The following is a 21,890-nucleotide window of genomic DNA, read 5'->3' as shown; positions in this document are numbered from 1 at the left end:
TAAAAGTGTACTACAGTATACTTTATTAACAGAATATGCAATGCCCATAGCAAAATCAAAATTACATTACAAGTTCCACAAAAATATATAACTATCTCAGCAATATAATCATCACAACAACATCTTTACTTTTACATTCATTATTTCTGAACACATTCTAAATTTTATATTCAGAAAAAACTTTTGTAAATGAATTTAATATTCTGTAACAATTTGCTTTGAAAGAATGTTATTTCGCTGTTGAATCAATTAGCCTGTGAATCTATTGAGTTCTGGGTATTAGTTTCAAAGTGTACTCCAAAATGTTGTTATTGGCTTACAGCATCCTAGACAATTGAAATTTGACCAGCAATGTTAAGATTAATTTGAAAACCAGTATTGCATTTCTTCCTATATTACTACTGTTTGTAGCATTCACTGAATTTGTTTTATTTTGTAGCAGAATATAATTTTCAAGTATGTCATATGTTTTGTATGTTTTTAGCCCAAAAATAAGTTAAGTGGCATTATATCAAATATTTGCTAGTTTATTGCTGCTTTTCGATAAGTATATTTCATTTGTACTTGTATTATCATATACAAGAAAAAAAATAAACTGACATGGGAAATAATCTATCTTAAATATTTGCCTTTTACATGCAAACATTTTATATAAATTAATACAAATCAAAATCTCTTTTAATAATCACTTTGCAGCAAATTTGTTTATAAGTTTTGAATATTTTATGCAATGCAGCTAAATAATTATCATTCAACTTGCAAAAAAAAAAACATGCAATGCATTACATTTAATTGCACTATGACATTTTTATGGATTTTCAATTTCAAATTTCAAATATATCATGTAAGTAAATACCAATTTAAAACAAATGGTAACATGTGCGTTATAAACATGTATATAATATATAACTGAACAATTGACAAACATACTGTACGATCTGTAGTAAAAATAATTATGAATGATGAACTTTGTTTAAAATATGACAATATTTGACTAGTGTAAAATCTTGCTGTAAAAAAACACAACTTACAAAAAGAATGTGAGATTCTTTATAAATTACTGGCAAAAATATAAATAATAAATATTAATATAAAATTGATTATTGTGGTTTCATTAATAATCAAATTACCAATTTTCAGAGGATTTCTGAGGTAAGATGAAATAACCAATTAAAATACTCACCACTACTTTCAGTTCATTGGAGAAAACCAATTATGATTCCACAAACTTAAGTATCTACTTTCAGAACTGCAATTTTTATCCATCCACAAAAATTGAATCATCATAAATAAATGAATCCACAATGTTTTCTTTTTACATATAATGTTATTAAAAGCACCAATGTAATGATATGGTATGAAATGAATCTGTTTGAGCCGACATATTGCACTTCACTACAAGATTTAGTGAGAAGAAAAATGAAACCTCGATATGGTCTGAATTTACTATTGACTGCTGTAAACATTGGATACAGTAAATCTAAGGCAAAGCATTTTCCTGAGGATTTTAATTCTATGCTTTATTTTATTGTTGTGTTAATCAACACTATAGTAAGTTTCAGTACCTTGAAAATCAGAAATTCTTCAAATGTGTACACAAAATGAACAGCACTGCTTTTCGATTTTTAATTGATAAAGGTTTACTTATATCCGATTATTTCAGTAAACTAAAAAAATGATTTTGGCATTTCAGATTACTTTAATCTATATGGAACCATTCTAGAAAGACTGAAAGCTGCATGGAAAACTTTAACACAAGCTGACTACACAAAATATGTACCTTTATTTCTTGCATAACAGACTGATGGACATTTGCTATACTACTGTTATGTTGCATTTGCACCACATACAACCTGGTCAAAAATACACTTTAATAACTTACAGACTTTGTAACTCTGTTTTGAAGCATAGCTAAGTTTAGTAATTTCTATCATCATGTAAGTCTGCATTTCAATGACTTAAAGTTTATTACATAACTTTTAGGATACACTTAATTGCTGTCACTTGTTAACAACAGGATTTAAAATCAAAATAATCTTTTATAAATTTTATGTATCATTAATCAACACATTTTTCTGAATGTATTGATTAATTTCTATGTTAAAGAGAATTTAATAAAAACAATTGCTCCTTAAATGAAATAAACCAAAATGTTTTCCTTTGAATGAATTTTGATTACTGTCCCATTATGTCAAATATAATTAGATTAAAAGGAGTAGGTTCAGTAAGACCCCTTTTTGGCCCCAAAATATAGCAGTTTTACAAAATTGTTAAAATGTAAACTTTTAGTAATTTATTGGACAGTAGAATGCTTCTGCTACATAAATATGGGCTCTTTTTGACAATACAATGCACATATATTGAGTACTAGCACCATTAAGTCATGCTAAATTACTGAAATCTTCACAATTCTAGCATTTTAGTTAAATTTTAGACAGTTTTTGTGTGAAACGAAAGTGGCCGCATTTGTGTTCATCCTTAATATTGAAATGTAAGTTGTATTTTATGATAATACATAACATATATAAAGGTTGAGGATGAACAAAGATGCGGCCAATTTCATTTTTGACAAAAATCATCTGAAAAGTGACATTTTTCGGCATATTTGGTAGATTTTTCATAGTTGAGCTTGAATCGGGTTGTTTTAATGACTAAATCAGTTAAAATCTTTCACATAAATTAATTGATTCAAATGAAATAGACACTTAAGTGTTTAAAAAGTGGTCAAAATCTTTCGTAAGATGAACTTGAAATTTGAGGCCAAAATCGGTGCTTACCGACTCCTTTTCTCTGGGTTCTAATAAAATTACTTATAGTAATGAATTCACTATTTACTACATTTTGTACTTTCAATTATGCATGGTGTAATACACTTTCATTTATTAACAAACACAATAACAAAAATATGCATAATCAAATCAAGATATACAATGGACATCCTTCTCAATACAATAAATTTGGAAGATATTTTACATAATTCGTTTACATGAGTATTTCTAACCAACATTTAAAAGACAATATTAGTTTAGCCCTATACAAATATATATACACTTAAATTAACATAGAATTTTTAACAATGCATGCTGACCCTTTAATTATTATATGGAGCCTTAATGTTTGATTGCTTCAATTTTTTGGGACTTCCCTCTTTTTACATTTACTTTAAGCTTGGAGTTCGGTACTTTTGTTATGCTTTTTTATGCTTCCTATAACATTTTTTTCAATCTATGTTCAGGGCTATTCAATCTGAAGATCCAGGAAAGGATGTATATATATAGTTGAACCATCATATAAAGTGTCAATAATTGTTTATATCTGTAATGTATAAATTTTCCTATTGATCTTAATGCCAAAATATTTTGTGTAATTTCTGAGGTATAAAGTTATGCCATTTAGAATGTAAAACTGCTTCTTTTTTTTTTAAGAATTAAAGAGATATTACACCCCTAATAATATCTCTGGTTATTACCATAACCCACAACAAGCTTAAAAGCCTCAACATCAACAAAAGCATTTCAAACCAAACACCAGATCATATATAATAACAAATATTAATATTATTACATTTCTTTTTTTGTATTTTCACTCCTGTACAAAAAAATGGCTGTCTTATTATTTTTTTATCTTTTCAGGTTGCTTTCCTGTCAGAACACAACTTTCATTTCACTCCATCAAATGCATATAAAATACACATGAAATCTTAAAATTGAGCATGGAAAAGGGGATTGGTTTAAAGAGACAACAACCCGACCTAAGAGCAAAAAACAGCCCAAGGCTTATATGTATTATATAGTTTTCTGCAGTTCTGATGGATTTCCTGGAAAACACCAAGCTTGACAAATACATGTTTGTATGTAGATAAATACAATACATATAAATGTGGGTTTTTTTTTTGTCTTTTCTCTTAAAAAAAACCAGGGCTGTAAGTCATAACTTCGTACTTTATTTGTCCTTTTTAACTTTTTTGGATTCGAGTGTCACTGATGAGTCTTTTGTAGACAAAACGTGCGTCTGATGTATATACAAAATTTAGTCCTGGTATCTATGATAAGTTTATTTACCTCAGTAAACAAAGTTTTTTTCAAAGTTGTTTGTTATTTTTTGTTTTGTTATTTTTTGTACTTAAATTTTTTTTTTTTATATGCATGCAATTCTTTAAAATATATATACAAGTGCTTCATTCTTAAATATCTAATTCATATAAAACACCGTCACAAGAAAATTAAAAAATAACATAAACAATAATATCTGACATATTGACCTTTGCACTCACAACATTGTTAAATATGATATATATAAATAAATAAAAACAAAATATTCATATATCAAAAAGGCATAAAATAATTCCAATTTACAAATCATATGTTCATTGCATTTGTCTATTAAAATATTAGCTTTGGAATTGCCTCAGTCAAAAATTCCACAAAAACGTAGGAACTTCACCTCTTAAAAAATGGACTCTGAAAACATAAATAAACAAAAAATGTTCGAAAAATATGATATAACAACTTAAGTTAAAAATTTCTTGTGAAGTTCACAGTTCACTTGGTCTAAGAGACGGGTTAAATTATTCATCACAGAACTTTTGCCGGAATTATATGTGTTCCTCCTGCCTTGAAACGAAAAACAAAAGGCAAGCAACTGACAACCTTAGGAGGCACTATAAGTGTGCTAAAAAAGCTATTTGTTGTCCACAAATCCTTCTTGGACTAGAATTATGTGGCAAGTTTGCTGGACCTTGTTGTACAAACACAGTGGACGGTGTCAACATTCATCCAATATAAATTTGTTAATGATAATAGGGACAGTTGCATCAAATCCAGCTATGTCAATCATTCTTGGGTCATTAGGGTCAGCTGTTTTCATGTTGGCATTACAAAGTCCACATGATACTAACCTGAAATGATAAAAGTAAGTTGTTGTTGATGGTCATAGCTATGAGACTTCATAAAAGTATTGCATTTGAAAAGTTTATTTTTAGTTTTATGGGGATGTGACTGTTGAAAATATATGAGTTTTCTTTTATAAATGTCAATTTACCAATAATATCAAATCCTAATTGATGTTGGAAAATCTTAAATACAGTACTGTTTTAGTCCTATTCTACTGTTCAAAGAAAAGAATGCAGGTAAACAGTAAAACACATTTATACTGTGTATGTGAACAATCTCTCTATGTAGTCTAAGGGGGTCTTTGTTGGAAACTTGAAACCTCTTTCAATTCTTTTCCCCTCAAAAATGAGAGTTCCCAAGTCAGGATAATGAGAAAGAAATCACAATAATGCCATGTAAGCAGGTGCACAACTTCAGCATATGTTCAATCTTTCTATAAAGTTTCAGGGATCTGAGTTAAAAACTATAGGAATTATTAACAAAATATTTGTACCTCCAATCATAAACTTTGGTGAAAAACAACTAAATTCTCAAGTCTGAAAAAATGTGAAAAAAAATACTAAAACAATTCCCTTATATTAGGTGCACATCATTATGTGCAATTTTCCTGTGAGTTTCGGGAATCTGTGTTGAAATCTGAAGGAGTTGAATACAAAAAATGTTTCCTGATTTTTAAATCCTAACATTACCTTAATATGAAACCAATTTTTGACTTCCTCAAACCTGGCTAATTGAAAAGGATGATTGTCAGGTCAAATTAAAGAAATACATATTTATATGGTAAGAATATATATATAGTCACTCAAAACTTCACAAATACATTTTTTTTTTTTTTTATTATCAATTACTTTGCTTTTGGCATATTCATTTCCTTTCTGTATTGCATGAGAGCCTTCGATGGAGTTATGTCGCCTGTTCTATCAAGTGAATCTGTTATATTGATAAATACATCAATTTTTTTGCTATTTTCAGTTGCCCATCTGATTGGTGCAGCTAGGTCACATGGTTGCTTTGGAGTATCCTGTCAAAATATTTAAGTATGAAGTATACAATTATTTACTTTTTTGCATTACAGGCTTCCTAGAAAAATAAAAGCCATCAATATTTGGCACCCTTTTTGTCCCTAACTGGTACATAATTTGTGGTTGGTTAATTTTCATTGGGTTATTCACTTGGAAATATCTCATTGTATATTTCATAGGTATAAGATATATGCCATGTATAAGTATTCAGTATTTACCAGAAACAAATTTGAATGATGTATGGATGGACTGATTACCAAGTTTCAATTTTGAGGACAATAACATTTCATGATATGATTATGAACTTCGATTTACTTTTCAATTTCAAGTATTTGGTTTCTTGCATCTCTGACATGAAATAAGTTTCTATATAAAAAGGGTGGGGGTGGATATATTTTGAACATTTCATTAAATATAAATGTGATACCTGTAGATTAAAACAAAATACCAAAACTGTGAAAATGTTTCATTTGTGTTTGCTAGGGAGAATATTATGTGTCAATATACTTACACCAGATCCCACTGGAGGAAGGGCTGCCGAAACTAAAATCTGTTTTGATATTTCTTCACTAATTTCTTTTAGGGATGATTCTGAGGTCAAGGTCAACTCTGTTGCCTTGTCTGCGAAATATACTAGCTGGACCTTGTCTTCTTTCCTAGCAGTAATCATGGCAATAGCAGAAGCAGCAACCAAGGAAGGAAGTGACTGTGTACCCCGGACCGTGGATTTTTTGGTATTTGATCCAACACGGACTCCAATAAGGTAGCGCTTGTTTGTTGACTTTGTATTCTGTAAATCAGTTTATATAATTAATATAGTAATGTTTTAATAAGTTTCAAGCACTATAATGATATTAAAATTGCAAGATCTGGATTAGTTTGTGATATTGTGCTTAAGCAAAGAAACCATCTTGTGTGGTCCTCAATTACTCTTTGGGAACACCTGAGATCACCTTCTGTTTTGTGGTAAGGTTTGTGTTGTTTAGTCTTTAGATTTCTATTATGTATGTTGTGTTTTGTGAAACTGTTAAACTTTTAAAAAATAAATGTGTTATTTCGACTTTTAAATTTTGACTGGTGTTTTAAAATTACATATTTTATTTGCAAAAACTTTCCCTTTTAATTTTTTCAAAGTAGCAACTTATAATTTTAAGAAGTCTACATTTCGTGAGTACATTGTTGAGTTCTTGATGTCTTTTTTTTGTCTATGGGTTGTTGTATCATTGGTGCATACCCAAACTTGTAATTAACTGCTCAGTTCTACAGATGCACATATAAAAATGTACATGTACATCTATATTTCTATCTATACTCTAATTATAACCCTGTCACATTTTTCACCATAAAAAAACATTACAATAATTTCTAAATCTACAGTAGTTTGTGAGCATTTAAAGATGAAGGTTGCATTTAATGAAAGGGAAAACTTTGCACTAGGCTATTACTGAAAGGCCTATTTTCAATTGGATAAACCTTCCTAAGTTCATATAATAAACAAAGGGAGATCACTCAAATCTTAATAAATTACCTTTAAATTTTTATAACAAATAGAAGTAATCTTAATTAAAATAGTCGTCTTAACAAGAATGATTATAAACATATCATAATTTTTTCCTCAACAAATGGCTTGAAATGAATACAGATAAAAATTCATGAAAGTTCACTTCAATACACTATGTTTTTGTTCTCTCAAAAAAGTGATAAAAAGCTTTCAAGCAAGTCGGATTAGAGTTTTGATAGCATGAATGCAATCTTTACTCCAAAAATCTCCAAACCGGGCACCCCTTTACATGCTTCCTCAAATACTACATACATTGGATTCATTGACCTTCATTGTGGATTCAAGGGCAAAGTTGAGTGCATCAATGACTGCCTCGTTCCTCATCCAAGTCACTTTCCCTGCTTTACCATGTTCATATGCTGATAAGGCCATTACCACATCTATAGGTTGTATGCTGCAATAAAGCATTTAGCTATAAAATCCCTCATTTTCATATAGGTATATATATTTGAGACTCCAGTTGGGGTTTACATTTTAAAGAATAATAAGTAAAAAGTGCAAAATATTAAAAGGGCCCAAAATATATAGAATGGAGAATACAAATGGAGAAAATAAATAAAGATTAAAAAAAAATAGTATTTAAGAAGTAAGAAATAAAGGACTACCCATCCAGACCTTCATATCTACCAAAAAAGTAATTCCATAAATCTTTTTCTGCAAAGCATTAAGAAAGGAATAAATAAATAAGTAAATATACGACAAATTCTGCAATTTTTCAATATACAAAGGGACATAACTCAAGAATATAGAAAGTGATGCCACCCAAATTCAATATTGAACTGTGTTTGTGAAAAGAAGCATTGCATGCAAGTTTCATAACATTTGGTTGAGGAAAACTTAAGTTATATTTGTAGTTAACTGAAATAATACTGACTGATGGTTGTATGGACATACATTCAGACATTGAAGGGTAAACTTAATACCTTCCCCCTTTGTTCTCCTTACCTAGAAGACTTCCTCGCTGCGTAACATTTCTATCCAGTGATCCTTCAACCTTATTTTCTAACTTACTTGGATTTCTGGAGGATTTCCTCGCTTCGTAACATTTCTACTATCTTCTTACTGCCGTCATGAGCAATCTCTAGAAACCCAACACTGGCAAGTTTGTTAAAGTTCTCTAAAACTTCTCCAACTGACATCTCAGATACCAAAGCTCCCCAAATCTGCAATGAAATATTTTAAATACTCTATACAAATGATACATGAGGATCTGGATTGGGGTCCTTCATTTCTGTACACTTTTTTTTCTCTCTTTTCTTTACATTTTTTGCTCATTATTCTATATATATATATATTCTTCATATTTTTGATGATTGATTACTATCTTTTCTTTACATCATTATATATTTTAGGACCCTATTGATGCATTACATGTATTCTCAATTTTTTTTTGTTTTGTCCATTTTTCTTAATCCTAAGCAATATATATAACTCTAATGCTTAGCTCTAATTCTGTGTCTACATTTGATTATAATTACATTAGATGTATGTTTCATTATAATATTTTATTCTGATTGGCTAACTGCACATCACATGTTATTTCGTAAGCAGTTGCATTGCTCAATACAACTTTTCATTCATGATAACACATGCTCCAACGATAAAGTGCACAGGTGAATTAAATAATAAAATATATAAAATTCAGGTTTTCATAATCATAGCTAAAAAATGTAATTATAAGTATTGAATGCTTCTTTTTGTAACTTTATAGGGTTGTAAAAGCGTTGACCGTGCGTACATTTTTAGAATGAAGCGCGGAAAAATGTACTTCGGTCAACGCTTTTACACCCCAATAAATTTACAAAGAAGCATTCAATTCTTAAATACTTGAGATGTTTTTTTGATTTGATCAGCTCTTCAATGTATATGTTCCAGACCGTATGAGTATTTGGACCGTACGCGTACGGTCTGGACAGTATGCGTACTTTTTCAAAATACGCATACGGTCGGACCGTACGCGTACGGTCTGATTAACATTAAGAAGTTGGTCACGTTTATTAGATACAAATGTATATAACAGATCAACAGAACTTATGTCTCAAATTAATAGAAAAAGTTCAATAGTTATGGAAATAAAAACTTAATATTTTAATTATTTAAAATAATCACACTTATTTAATCTGTTAATCTCCTGCATTTAGCATGTCAGTAATTCGTTAACTGCATGCAGCCCATTATGCTCATTGAAATTGAAGTTCTCGGAAGTAAACATAATGTGGGGAGACAATTGTTATAGAATATTTAGAAATTTTACAAAAAAAGACGAAGGAACATGCATGAACAAATCATATTAATGTAAAAGAAAATATGACGTTCCTTGTGTTGTGGTGCATTTGTAGCAAGTGTCACCTTGGTCCAGAGTAACAAAATAGGATTCAGATATACAATTAAACAAATATTTAATGTCAATTGTTCGCTTATTCACTCTATTCATCTATTTGTAATAATAACAATTTGTATAACTAACAATAAAGATTTTGATAAATGTTTGTTTAAATTTAACCCATATGATCCCATGCAAAACATGTCTGCTCAGCTGGACCGTACGCGTATACTCATACGGTCCGACCGTACGCGTATGGTCGGACCGTACGAGTATACGTATACGGTCCGGACCGTACGCGTACGGTCCAAATACTCATATGGTCTGGAACATATATATTGAGGATTTGGATTTAAAAATATTTTGGCCTGAAGGAATGTTGAGACATCAATTGTCGAAATGCCAATCAGGTGCAGTAAAATTGGAAATATTTCTTTTATTTATTATCTTGATTGTCTTATTCAACTGGGAGCTCAAATTTAACTTTTACCTCTTTTGAGTTAAGAAGAGCAGGAAGCACTTGTTGTTTTCCTAAATGATGTTGCTCAATAAGTCTGGCCACTTGGTGCTCGTCAGTCGAGTTACGCACAGAATGAATGGTTTTGAGGTAGTCTACAACTTTCTGAACATTCTCTGGCTGTTCGCCTAATTTCTTTAACTCTTCCATTCCTTTAACTAAGTATTTCAAAATTATGGCTGTTCCTGAAGAAGAAAGAGACACTGTTAATTATAGTAATAATACAACAGAGTTATGTAATTTTATCTAACTCTAGCAAAAGTTTCATTTCAACAAACTGAAAATCGTTGACTCAAACAAGGGATGAACTATTCACAATCTCATTTTAACATGTTTGAGGACAATGGAGGAGTGAGCAATTGCTGTGAAAAAAGGAAAGGACCAGGGCTCTGCTTAAAATCCCTAAATCATGCAAATTTTTTTTTTACAATTAACTCTTAGGGGACAATACCAGTTAGCACAACAAAATATTTTCAAGAGACCAATTCAATAAACATGTGATGAGGTCAAAATTCTAGAGGCAGATTAAATCCAGGACATTGGTATAAATGCAACTTTTTAAATTTGCAGTCAAATGTTTTATATAAATAACAGAATGATAAAAAAAAAAAAAAAAGACGGTAGCTATTTTTTTGGTTAAAATCACATTTTCCTTTCATAACATTTTAGCATTGATGAGGCCTACAACATGTACAAGTAAAAACATGTATTCTTCAGTTTTCTGGCAAACGACACTATGCTCCTCATTTAAATATTTCTGATTTCTATTATCCTCATGCTCTTTAATAATGTTTTGTTATGCTTGTTGTTTAACATGATACAATGTTGATCAATAACATTAACCAAGTTAGATGATTAGCTTAGGTACTACAGTACTTATAGTATTATCATTACCCTAAGGAGCCTCATAATTAAATGACAAGCACATGCATGTGTTCGGTACAGTTTATTAATTCCATGATTACACAAGAGGCTTTCAATGGGATGTTAAATTGTTTGTTGTATGGTGATCACATCTGTTACAGAAATACCTCCTAAATTACATGTACCTCACTTAGAAACTTGGTTAATTATCAACTTTCAGTTCATTACAATTCATTATTTTCAAACAAAACATGCTTTTTTACGATTTATTTTTGTTTTCATAAAGCAAAGGAATTTGCATGATTAAATTGAACATTGTTGAATTACACTGCATATATATAATAATGTACGTTATAAACAGAAAGTCCGAATGATTTATTTAACAGGAAAATAAAGAATTTCATTTATAAATGCTTTTTTTTTAAAGATGATTTAAGCAGCATTACAGATTAATCAAATAATGTACTTACATTGTAATATGTGTGATGTCAAAAAAGGGAGGAAAGACACCAAAAGGGATACAAAGAAATCCCTTAACATATTAAATCAACAACCTGATGGGTCTCCAATTTGATAATGAAATTAATTAAACTAAAACACAATGATACATGTACATGAAAACAATATGGAGTTCTTATATAATTTGAAGAGTGTAGGACAAAACAAACATTTACAGACACCTTCAATTGTTACCATGATTAAACAAAAGACTGAATTTTGGTTATTTATAATTCACCTTCTTTACATCATTTTGTATGTAATGAAAAATTGGGCTTCATCTTAAATAGTTTTCAAAGGTACCAGGATTATAATTTAGTACGCCAGACGCGCGTTTCGTCTACATAAGACTCATCAGTGACGCTCAAATCAAAAATATTTATAAACCCAAACTAGTACAAAGTTGAAGAGCATTGAGGATCCAAAATTCCAAAACGTTGTGCCAAATACAGCTAAGGTAATCTATGCCTGGGATAAGAAAATCCTTAGTTTTTCAAAAAGTTCAAAGTTTTTTATACGGAAAATTTATAAAAATGACCACATTATTGATATTCATGTCAACACCGAAGTGTTGACTACTGGGCTGGTGATACCCTCGGGGACGAAACGTCCACCAGCAGTGGCATCGACCCAGTGGTGTAAATAGTTTTCAAAGGTACCAGGATTATAATTTAGTACGCCAGACGCGCGTTTCGTCTACATAAGACTCATCAGTGACGCTCAAATCAAAAATATTTATAAACCCAAACTAGTACAAAGTTGAAGAGCATTGAGGATCCAAAATTCCAAAACGTTGTGCCAAATACAGCTAAGGTAATCTATGCCTGGGATAAGAAAATCCTTAGTTTTTCAAAAAGTTCAAATTTATCCAGACACAACCCATGCAACCCAACACGGTGGGTTACACCCATTATTAAATTTATTTATGATCTTTCCTTTCTGTTCTTTCGGCTACATAAGTGCATTTGCTCTTGATATAAAAATAATGAGATTATGGAATGATTGCCAATTAGACAACTACATAGTATCAGGACTTTGCACCAAAGAACTGTGAAATTTGCTGTATCCTGGAAACACAAACTACCCATACCTTCTTATATTTCTGCTAATTGCACGTTTTTGGTGACCAGTTTTGTGGTTTATTCATACTCTGACATCATAGACAGGTATAGTTTTTGGCTACATTCATGTATTTGCTCTTGACATACAATGTAACAATAAGGAGAATCGGTATGATTGCCAATGAAACAATAAATTATGCACTAAAAACCTGTGACATTTAAAGTGAGCTTGGCAACATGACACAAACAACAATCATACCTTCTGATTTTCCCTTGATATGTGCTAAGCGAAGAACATTGGCGTGTGACCATCCACCAGATGCTGATTCCTTCATAACCAAAATAGCAAGGTCCATGGGATCTTGTCTGTTATACCATTCATTAAGGGTACGTCGCAACGAACGTCCATATCCTCGTGAATTTGTATCACCTGACAATTTCTTGTGAAATTGTATAAATGTGAATAGTTCCTTGGCAGTTTTACAAAGTAATAAGAATATTTTATTAGCATGCTGTTTTAATTCACTGTCCTTAGACTTCATACAAAGTGCTACGGTGAAAAGAAGCATGTCTTTCTGTACAGGAGTACAATTGTCATTATATTTTTCTACTTCTGCTAGTATTTCCTTGCCACGTTTTTCTTCCAGCATATGAACGAGACATGCAGCGTTTTCTTTATTGTAAGTCCGGCCCAATACCTTGTACACACTGCCTTCTGTGTAGTAATTTAACAACCTACAACATCTTTTCAGATCTTTGTCGTCTACAGCTGCAGCCATCTAAAATAAACATTTATATGATTCAGACTAATACCAATATAAACATTTGCAGATACAAATACAATGTATAGGTACATGTACCATGTATCAACAGAAATGTACAGTAAAGAGTCAGACTTCATGTAGGTGATTCTGTTAGCCATCTTACATGTACTTGGTAGTGAAATTTCAATGAATGCTGGTGACTGTTGGCAGTACAACTAGTACATATACCCTTTAATTACATGACTGTGACTGAAACATGTACATGTACCTCCAATCATTAGCAATCTTCCTATTTCAAAATGAAACACAACACCAAATAGAATGATTTTGAACTATAAGGAAGAAAGTTGTCTCATTTAATGTCGGATATTTTCATTTGTAGTTCCATAATTATAATTTCCCACTACCAACTTAATATATCTACATCTACATGTAGCACTTACCATGCTTACCTGTTACTTTTTGTTTCCAATTAGCAAGAAAAAGATTGCAGATCATAAATACATTTGTAAGAAACTGTTTGTAATATACTTGAAAACGGATATGGGAAATGTGTACCGCCCCCCCCCCCCCCCCCCCCCCAGAAAACAGCCCAAGATCACCAAGCTGTTTAAAACACAGCAATAAATTTCAGCTGGTCACTTAAACAAAAATGTGTACTACTAGTTCAGTAAAAATTGACTTCTCACTAACTGAATATTGGAGTGAATTTTCAAGACTAGAGACCATAACTTTGTACCAAATTATCAGACTGGGACAAGATTCAAACCTGATCTGTAACTTGTCATGATAATACAATACACCCAATATCAAATCAATATCATCAAGCATGAAGAAAAAAAGTGTAAAAAACTGATATGCTCGACTGACGAATGGACAGACAGACAGACAGAGTGCAAACCTAAAGTCCCCTTTGACTTTGATGGTAGGGGGCTAAACACAATCAATCTAATTAATTGGATTTTGAAGTACATTTGTAGCTGATAACAATTGGTCTAGATCTTTATTAGTATTAAAGAGAGTAGTATCTTATTCATTTATCATGATTATAAGCTAGACTTTTTATGTAAACAAGTACACACCGGTGATATCGCGGGTCCGTGACTGAATTAAAGTATATAACTATGCCTAAGCCTTATTTTAGTATTAGTATTGTCATCTGATAAAGTCATGTCGATTATAAGATACAAAGTTTTCTCTGCTTTCAAATCTTTCTGTTTGAACCCGTCGACCTGGAACTTATCAATTATTGGTAATATTAATTATTTGGAAAACAAAAGGTCCTGGCTATCCAGGAATGGAGTATTTTTTAATCAACAGCATTGTCCTATATTAGTTATCTTAGAAAGTCTTGCTGATTGCTGAATAAAACTACAATAGGGAACAATTTGACAATGGTTGAATTTAGTAGTGTCAGCCCTTTGATTATGACCCGTGTATATAGCAAAAATCCTAAATACACCGTTTGGTGGTGCGTCTGTCAAATGCGGAACGTACAGATAAGGTAATAGCTAACAGGTGAATATACTATTGGTATCGGTATCGGATTCGACCCGGAACTTGTTAATTATTGGCAATATTAATTATGTGGAAAACAAAAGGGTCTGGAGTGGTGTAATTTTTAATCTACACCATTGTCCTATATTAGTTATATACATGTATAGAGTTGAATTCTTTGATTTGTCGTTTTTACCCGATGACGGCTGACAAATTGAACCTCGTAATTTTAGTATTATAGATAACGAAAATTATGTGTTTTATCATATTTATTTACTGCTGTATTTTCTTAAAAACACCATACATTTGAGTTTGATTCATTTTTTTCAACTTTACCAAATAAGGGGAGATAACTCTGATAGTAGAGGAGATAACTGAGATTTATAAAGTAATTTTATAATAGAAAGTGTTGTGAATTTAACTAAATTTTAATATGTAGCAAGAAAACAAGTTCTGTGACCCTATTTTTTCTTTTTCTTTTCTTAATGCTCACATTAATCTATACCAATACAGGCTCCAAATGTCCTCCTTTATACGCCATAACTCATGGTGGTGATCCTTATAAAGGATGCTCATATGGAGACGAGAAGAAGAAGCATACTTTTTCAATGGGAATTCACCGTTTCAGAATGATGATGAATCTAATGCATTCTGGGTAATATTTTCTTAAGCGTTCACCAAAACATTGTAATTAATTGAAAACGTTCTTAACAATGCAAAGGACAAGGTTCACTTATGGCACAAAATGGCCTGAAATACCAACTTTATCATAAAACACCAAAAAGGTCACAATTTGGTTCGTAAGTGGGTCAATTTCAAAAGTCTGAATGTTAAATACATCAGTTCTTTTCATAAAAGTACATAATATTCACCAAAGTAAGCCCAATAAGGACTTTTTCACAAAATGTTATGATTTTGTGTCATTTTCAGACCTAAAAGCTTATGAAACACCTTGGCCGCCACTTATGATTCCAAAATGTGTTGTAACCAAAAGATTCCAATTTTGATGTAGAATTCATCAATATAAAAAAAATTTGGATTGTGGATGGCGGCCAAGGTGAATTATGCCAAAAAACAGTTAAGATTATGGAAAAAAATTGAAGGTACTAAAATTAGTATATCAAATCTAATAACACAGGTAAACTAAGATTTTATAGTAAAATGTGCTCATCTTTTGACTTAAAAGCTTACTTAAGATTTGATATTAAGAAATATGATAGATCACTGCTTACAAAAATTAGAATAAGTGCAATTTCACTTGCAATTGAAACTGGGAGATATAGCAAACCAAAAATTTTAGCAAGTGAAAGATACTGCAAACTTTGTAAAGATAAAGTGGAAGATGAAGTTCATTTTCTTTTATATTGTCCTCTATATAAAGACCTTCGAGAGAAGTTTGATATTTTCAATAACCTTAATAATGATGATGATATTAAATCAACGATTTATTTACTTAACCCAGTAAATCTGGTTGACACCAGACAAATATGTAATTATTTAAGTCAAGCTTTTGAACTTCGTAATAAAAATCTAATGTCAGTTGGTCTACCATAAGTATAATACTGAGTAATACTGTGATATTATATATATAATTAAGTCTTTTCACTTTTTTGTGAAAAGACTTATTGTATTTGTTCTGATTATTATTATTATTAGGTCTTTCCACTTTTCTGTGGAAAGCCTATTGTATTTGTTCTGATTATTATTATTATTATTATTATTTTTTTTTTTTTTTTCTTCCGCCAAATTTTGTTCTTGCGATAAATGTTTGTTTCGCAATATGTCGCTTAGATTTTTTTCATATTGTATCGTATAGGTTATGCGCTTTTAAATTTCACCCTGCTAAGCCGAACCATTTTCTTTGTAAGAGTTATCTCCCTATTCACTGTTTGTCATGTGTGTGCATCTCCTTCGTAACAAAATAAGAAAGCGACAAAATTCTTTTTACAAATTGTTCGTTACATCCTCAGGAATTTTTGGCTAATTTGGATCGAAGCGATTCGATGAAATTTTATAGGAGTTATGTACCTTTACGGAATAAATTTGTCGGTATGTTTTTTTAACTCATAAACCGTTAACCGTATAACCCTGGAATGTTTTTATTTGAGTCCCCTGGGTCCTAACTTAGAAAATTAGGTCAAGGTCAAAGGTCAAGGTCATATTTTAGATTTTCATATGTCTTTGATTTCCCTATAATTCTTGAATGGTTATAGATACAGAAAATTTAAGCAGTGAAAAATGTTCAGTACTTCAAGGGGCAACTTTGTTACATTATGACTGTATTGGTTTTACCATTATGTAAGGGACATAACCCCCATTGATGGTTTATAAAAAGCCATTATTAGGCAAAACACTTAAACAAAAGGTCCTTGACCCATAGGGTCTTTTGCAATGACATTGTGAAGCAATGACCTTGACAAAGGTCACAAGGTCAAAGGTCAAGGTCATGTACATATGTGATTTGGGGCACGACTTGAAGATTTTTATGTGTGTTTGCCAACCAACCAACCAACCAACCAATCATGATCAATCAATAATGATCAATCAACAAATCATGATCATGATCAATCAACCAATCATGATCATGATTAATCAATCAATCAATCATGTTTCCGTCTCATGTGTTTAATATAGGGTTCAAGATCTCCTTTGTTTCTTTTTCGCTGTTTCAATTGACCCTTTCCAACGTGTTTAACCAACCAACCAACCAACCAATCAATCAATCAATCAATCAATCAATCAATCAATCATGATCAATCAATCATGATCAATCAATCATGTTTCCGTCTCGTCTCGTGTGTTTAATATAGGGTCCAAGATCTTCTTTGTTTCTTTTTCGCTGTTTCAATTGGCCCTATTCAACGTGTTTAACCAACCAACCAACCAACCAACCAACCAACCAACCAACCAACCAATCAATCAATCAATCAATCAATCAATCATGATCAATCAATCAAGTTTCCGTCTCGTCTCGTGTGTTTAATATAGGGTCCAAGATCTTCTTTGTTTCTTTTTCGCTGTTTCAATTGGCCCTATCCAACGTGTTTAACCAACCAACCAACCAACCAACCAACCAACCAACCAACCAACCAACCAATCAATCAATCATGTTTCCGTCTCGTGTGTTTAATATAGGGTCCAAGATCTTTTTTGTTTCTTTTTCGCTGTTTGAATTGGCCCTATCCAACGTGTTTTACCAACCAACCAACTAATCAATAAATCAATCAATCATGATCAATCATGATCAATCAATCATGATCATGATCAATCAATCATGATCATGATCAATCAATCATGTTTCATGATCAATCAATCATGTTTCATGAAAAATTGAAATTTAATATTGTTCTTGCGTCACTTCTGAAAAAAAAATCCACATGTACTCTGAAACTACAAATACAATCGACCTCAAAATTTGCAGTCAGCAGGGCATACATGTACTAAAAGTTTGTAAAAAAATTTGGTGCAGATATCTCTCAAAGCTTTTCCTAGAGAAAAAAAATTGCAATGCCGTAAAAATTGCTTGCTAGGTCCGTAAATTTCAGTAAAAGCCTACAATAAAATGTCCGCTCCGAGATTGAAATACTAATCTGTGTTACAAACAGGTGCTGAAAAATGTACATTATCAGAAAATAATCAATAAATGTGTTTTAAAGTTACACCGGATCAAATAAATCCAAATCATGCACTGTTTGTGAACTGTCATCAAAATGTCAATTTCCTACAATGACAAAAGAAATTACATTGTGTGCATTCCGTCTCTATACATGTTGTCTGTTCAAAGTCCCCACCTAAAAAGGAATAAAAAGACTATCTTTTCGTTATTATAAACCCGTGTCACGTGATGTGGCGCGCGCGCTGTACCTAAAATAAAAGAAAAACTTTCCAAACTAAACATGAAACTTCTCCGGTAACAATAATATAGACCCCATACAGAAACAAACAAACAAACAAACAAACAAACAAACACCCCCCCCCCACCCCCAATTCAATTAATTTTAAAGGGGGAAAGACCCCCTACAATTGCTTTTTTAAAGCAATTGATTTATATTTATTATTATTATTATTATTTTTTTTTTTTTTTCTTCCGCCAAATTTTGTTCTTGCGCAAAATGTTTGTTTCGCAATATGTCGCTTAAATATTTCCCATATGGTATTGTATAGTTTATGCGCTTTTAAATTTCACCCTGCTAAGCCGATCAATTTTCTATGTAAGAGTTATCTCCCTTTTCACTGTTTACCCTCTGTGTGCATCTCCTTCGTAACAAAAAAAGATAGCGACAAAATTCTTTTTACAAATTGTTCGTTACACCCTCAGGAATTTTTGGCTTATTTGGATCGAAGCGATTCGATGAAATTTTATAGGAGTTATCTACCTTTACAAAATAAATTTGTCGGTATGTTCATTTACCTCATAAACAGTTAACCGTATAACCCTGGAATGTTTTTATTTGAGTCCCCTAGGTCCTAACTTAGAAAATGAGGTCAAGGTCAAAGGTCAAGGTCAAGTTCTTAATTGTGACTTTTGCTTGTTTTTGCATTTTCTCCGACACTTTGAAAGATACATACTAAATAACAAGTGCAAAATGTCAGCTTTATTGTAATGAAGATATGCTACATTTAGTCTTATACAATTTAATGGCATCTTATAGGAGTTGTTGCCCCTCAAATGTCTTGATATGAGGTTATTTGATTATGACTTCAACTAAGTTCATTATAAAGGCATTTGACCTTGTACAAAAGATTAGGTGACAAATGACCTTGAAAAATGACTACCGGAAGTGACCTTGAGAAAACCGGAAGTAGCTTTTTTTGCAATTTTTTCATCTAAAAGTACTCAGAATCCATATATTTTGTCATATAGATACATACAATGATTACTGAAGGCTATACATGACTTGCAACAAACCGGAAGTGGCCAATTATCCCCCCTTCTACATACAAAAGTATATAGAAACTATATATTTTTGGAATTAGTGTGAAAGAAGCTATCATATGAGACCGTAAGTAGCATATTATCTCCCTTATATCACTCAAAAATATAATTAAATCATTATTTATCGCATCAGTATGAAGAAATTATCTTCTTATCAAAATTTTTTTGGTGTGGAAAGACTTTCAATTGTTCTCTGAACAATTGGTTTTTAATTAGTACTTGAAATGTTTCTTTATGTTGTATTTGCATAAATTGTCATGTTTAATGTGTTTGTATCTTGGAATACGCATTGTATCATATGTGCTTTGTCCAATAAAATATTTGAATTTGAATTTTGAAAATTGACCTTAAAATACAAATTATGTTTATTTAAGGCGTCATAGATCACTGTAGATCATAAATTGTAAACGAATGTGCCAGAAAAATATATTTTTGTCTTAAATAGTGTTATGACAAGTATTTCTATGTGAACTTTGTAATTTTTTGGCCAAATTTAAAAAAAAACAAAAAAAATTTAGGGCCAATTGTAAACCTTCGTGAACCCTCTCCTTTAGCCAATGACGTCATTTTGGTGTACCAACAATGAGATTACACATAGCAGGGATTGAACTTAAGACTTTGGCAATTGTAGCCCACAGCTTAAATTTTGTAGCTCACATACATGTATTTAGTCCAATTAAGAAAAGCAGCAATTAAAGTAGCCCACACCAAATTTTAGGGGCCATTGGCGAGTGGACCCCTACTAATTTCAAACCCTGCATAGTGCTTTAGACAGTTAGATTCTGCAAAGGTGATGTTATTGTAATGCATTCTTTAAAAGCACCAAAAAACCCATTATACATGGATAGAAGATTATAACATGTATAATGAAAGATTGAAAATCAAATAGGAATAAAAATAAATATTGAAAGTTATAACTGGTAAATTAGTGCAAATTATAGCCATTCGATAGCAGCTAGTCCAAATTATTATGACATCTTGAAAGGCTATTCAATTTTTTTTCTTTGACGCCTTACATCAACAGGAAGGCGTCAAAACAAAAAATTAAAATAGCCTTCAAGGACGTCATAATTATTTGGACTAGATACATGAGATAGCAGCCAGAACAAACGGTTTTAATAAAGACCCAACTATCATGACTATTGTTTATTAATATGTGCATTGGCTCAGAATTGATTTTGTTTAATTAACACAGGCATCATAAAGGCTCCAGCTGTGCAGCTTAAACGCATTATAATATAATTAATTTGTACATAATGAAACTTGAACACAGACACCTTTGGCTTTGTCAGTTAGTGCATCATTGTAATTTTGCAGCATGCAATGAGTATTCTTCCATATTTAACAAATATATCAAATCTTTTAATCGCGCTTACATCAAATAAATCGTTTGAAAGCTTTTACCTTGGTTCCAGCTGCTTAAATAGAGGAACTATTCAAAGAATGCGAGGATGCTCTCAGCCAGGCCAGACAAACCCTTTATTGACGTTAAAAACGTCATCAATTTATGTGTAGATGTTAAAATGGGTATAATATTTTGCAGTTAAGATTTTGCGTTGATAACTCGATAATAAATCATCAAGAATAACACGGTAGTAGTTACGTCTTTTCTCCGAAATTTTTCATTTGGCTTTTTGATGCCATTTTGCATGTTGAACCACCAAACACCACATCATTTTCATTATTATTTTATTCGTATATTCTGTTAGAAAAATACTAGGTTTAGTAAAGATGAGAGCTGTATATGTAATAAAACAGAAATATCGTGATTTTGATAGAACGATTAAGAAGAATACTGCAGTACTTATTTGCTAAAAGAACTTGACAAATATGGGTTAATGATATCAGAGACATATATACAATTGACATACCTGCCAACTTTTCAAAATGTCAATGGGGGTTTTACGTATATACGATGGCTCTTATAGTCCTACAAAACCTTCAAGGGGGGGGGG

General features: G+C 31.4%; 1 protein-coding gene across 1 annotated transcript; it reads right to left on the bottom strand.

The window, feature by feature from the left end:
* LOC139512262 (RNA-binding protein RO60-like) lies at positions 1-21,466 on the bottom strand. The gene is made up of 8 exons (XM_071299760.1): positions 21,340-21,466; positions 12,998-13,517; positions 10,289-10,500; positions 8,487-8,638; positions 7,728-7,869; positions 6,426-6,704; positions 5,741-5,913; positions 1-4,897 (listed from the first exon to the last, which is right to left on the bottom strand). Exons 2-8 carry the CDS (start codon positions 13,515-13,517, stop codon positions 4,765-4,767), a joined length of 1,611 nt encoding a protein of 536 aa, XP_071155861.1. The 5' UTR covers positions 21,340-21,466; the 3' UTR covers positions 1-4,764.
* Between the last annotated feature and the right edge of the window lie 424 nt (positions 21,467-21,890).

This window comes from Mytilus edulis, chromosome 2 (genome assembly GCF_963676685.1).
Source record: "Mytilus edulis chromosome 2, xbMytEdul2.2, whole genome shotgun sequence".
Lineage (NCBI taxonomy): Eukaryota > Metazoa > Mollusca > Bivalvia > Mytilida > Mytilidae > Mytilus > Mytilus edulis.
Note: the sequence above shows the minus strand (reverse complement) of the source record. Positions and strands in the feature narration are given on the sequence as shown.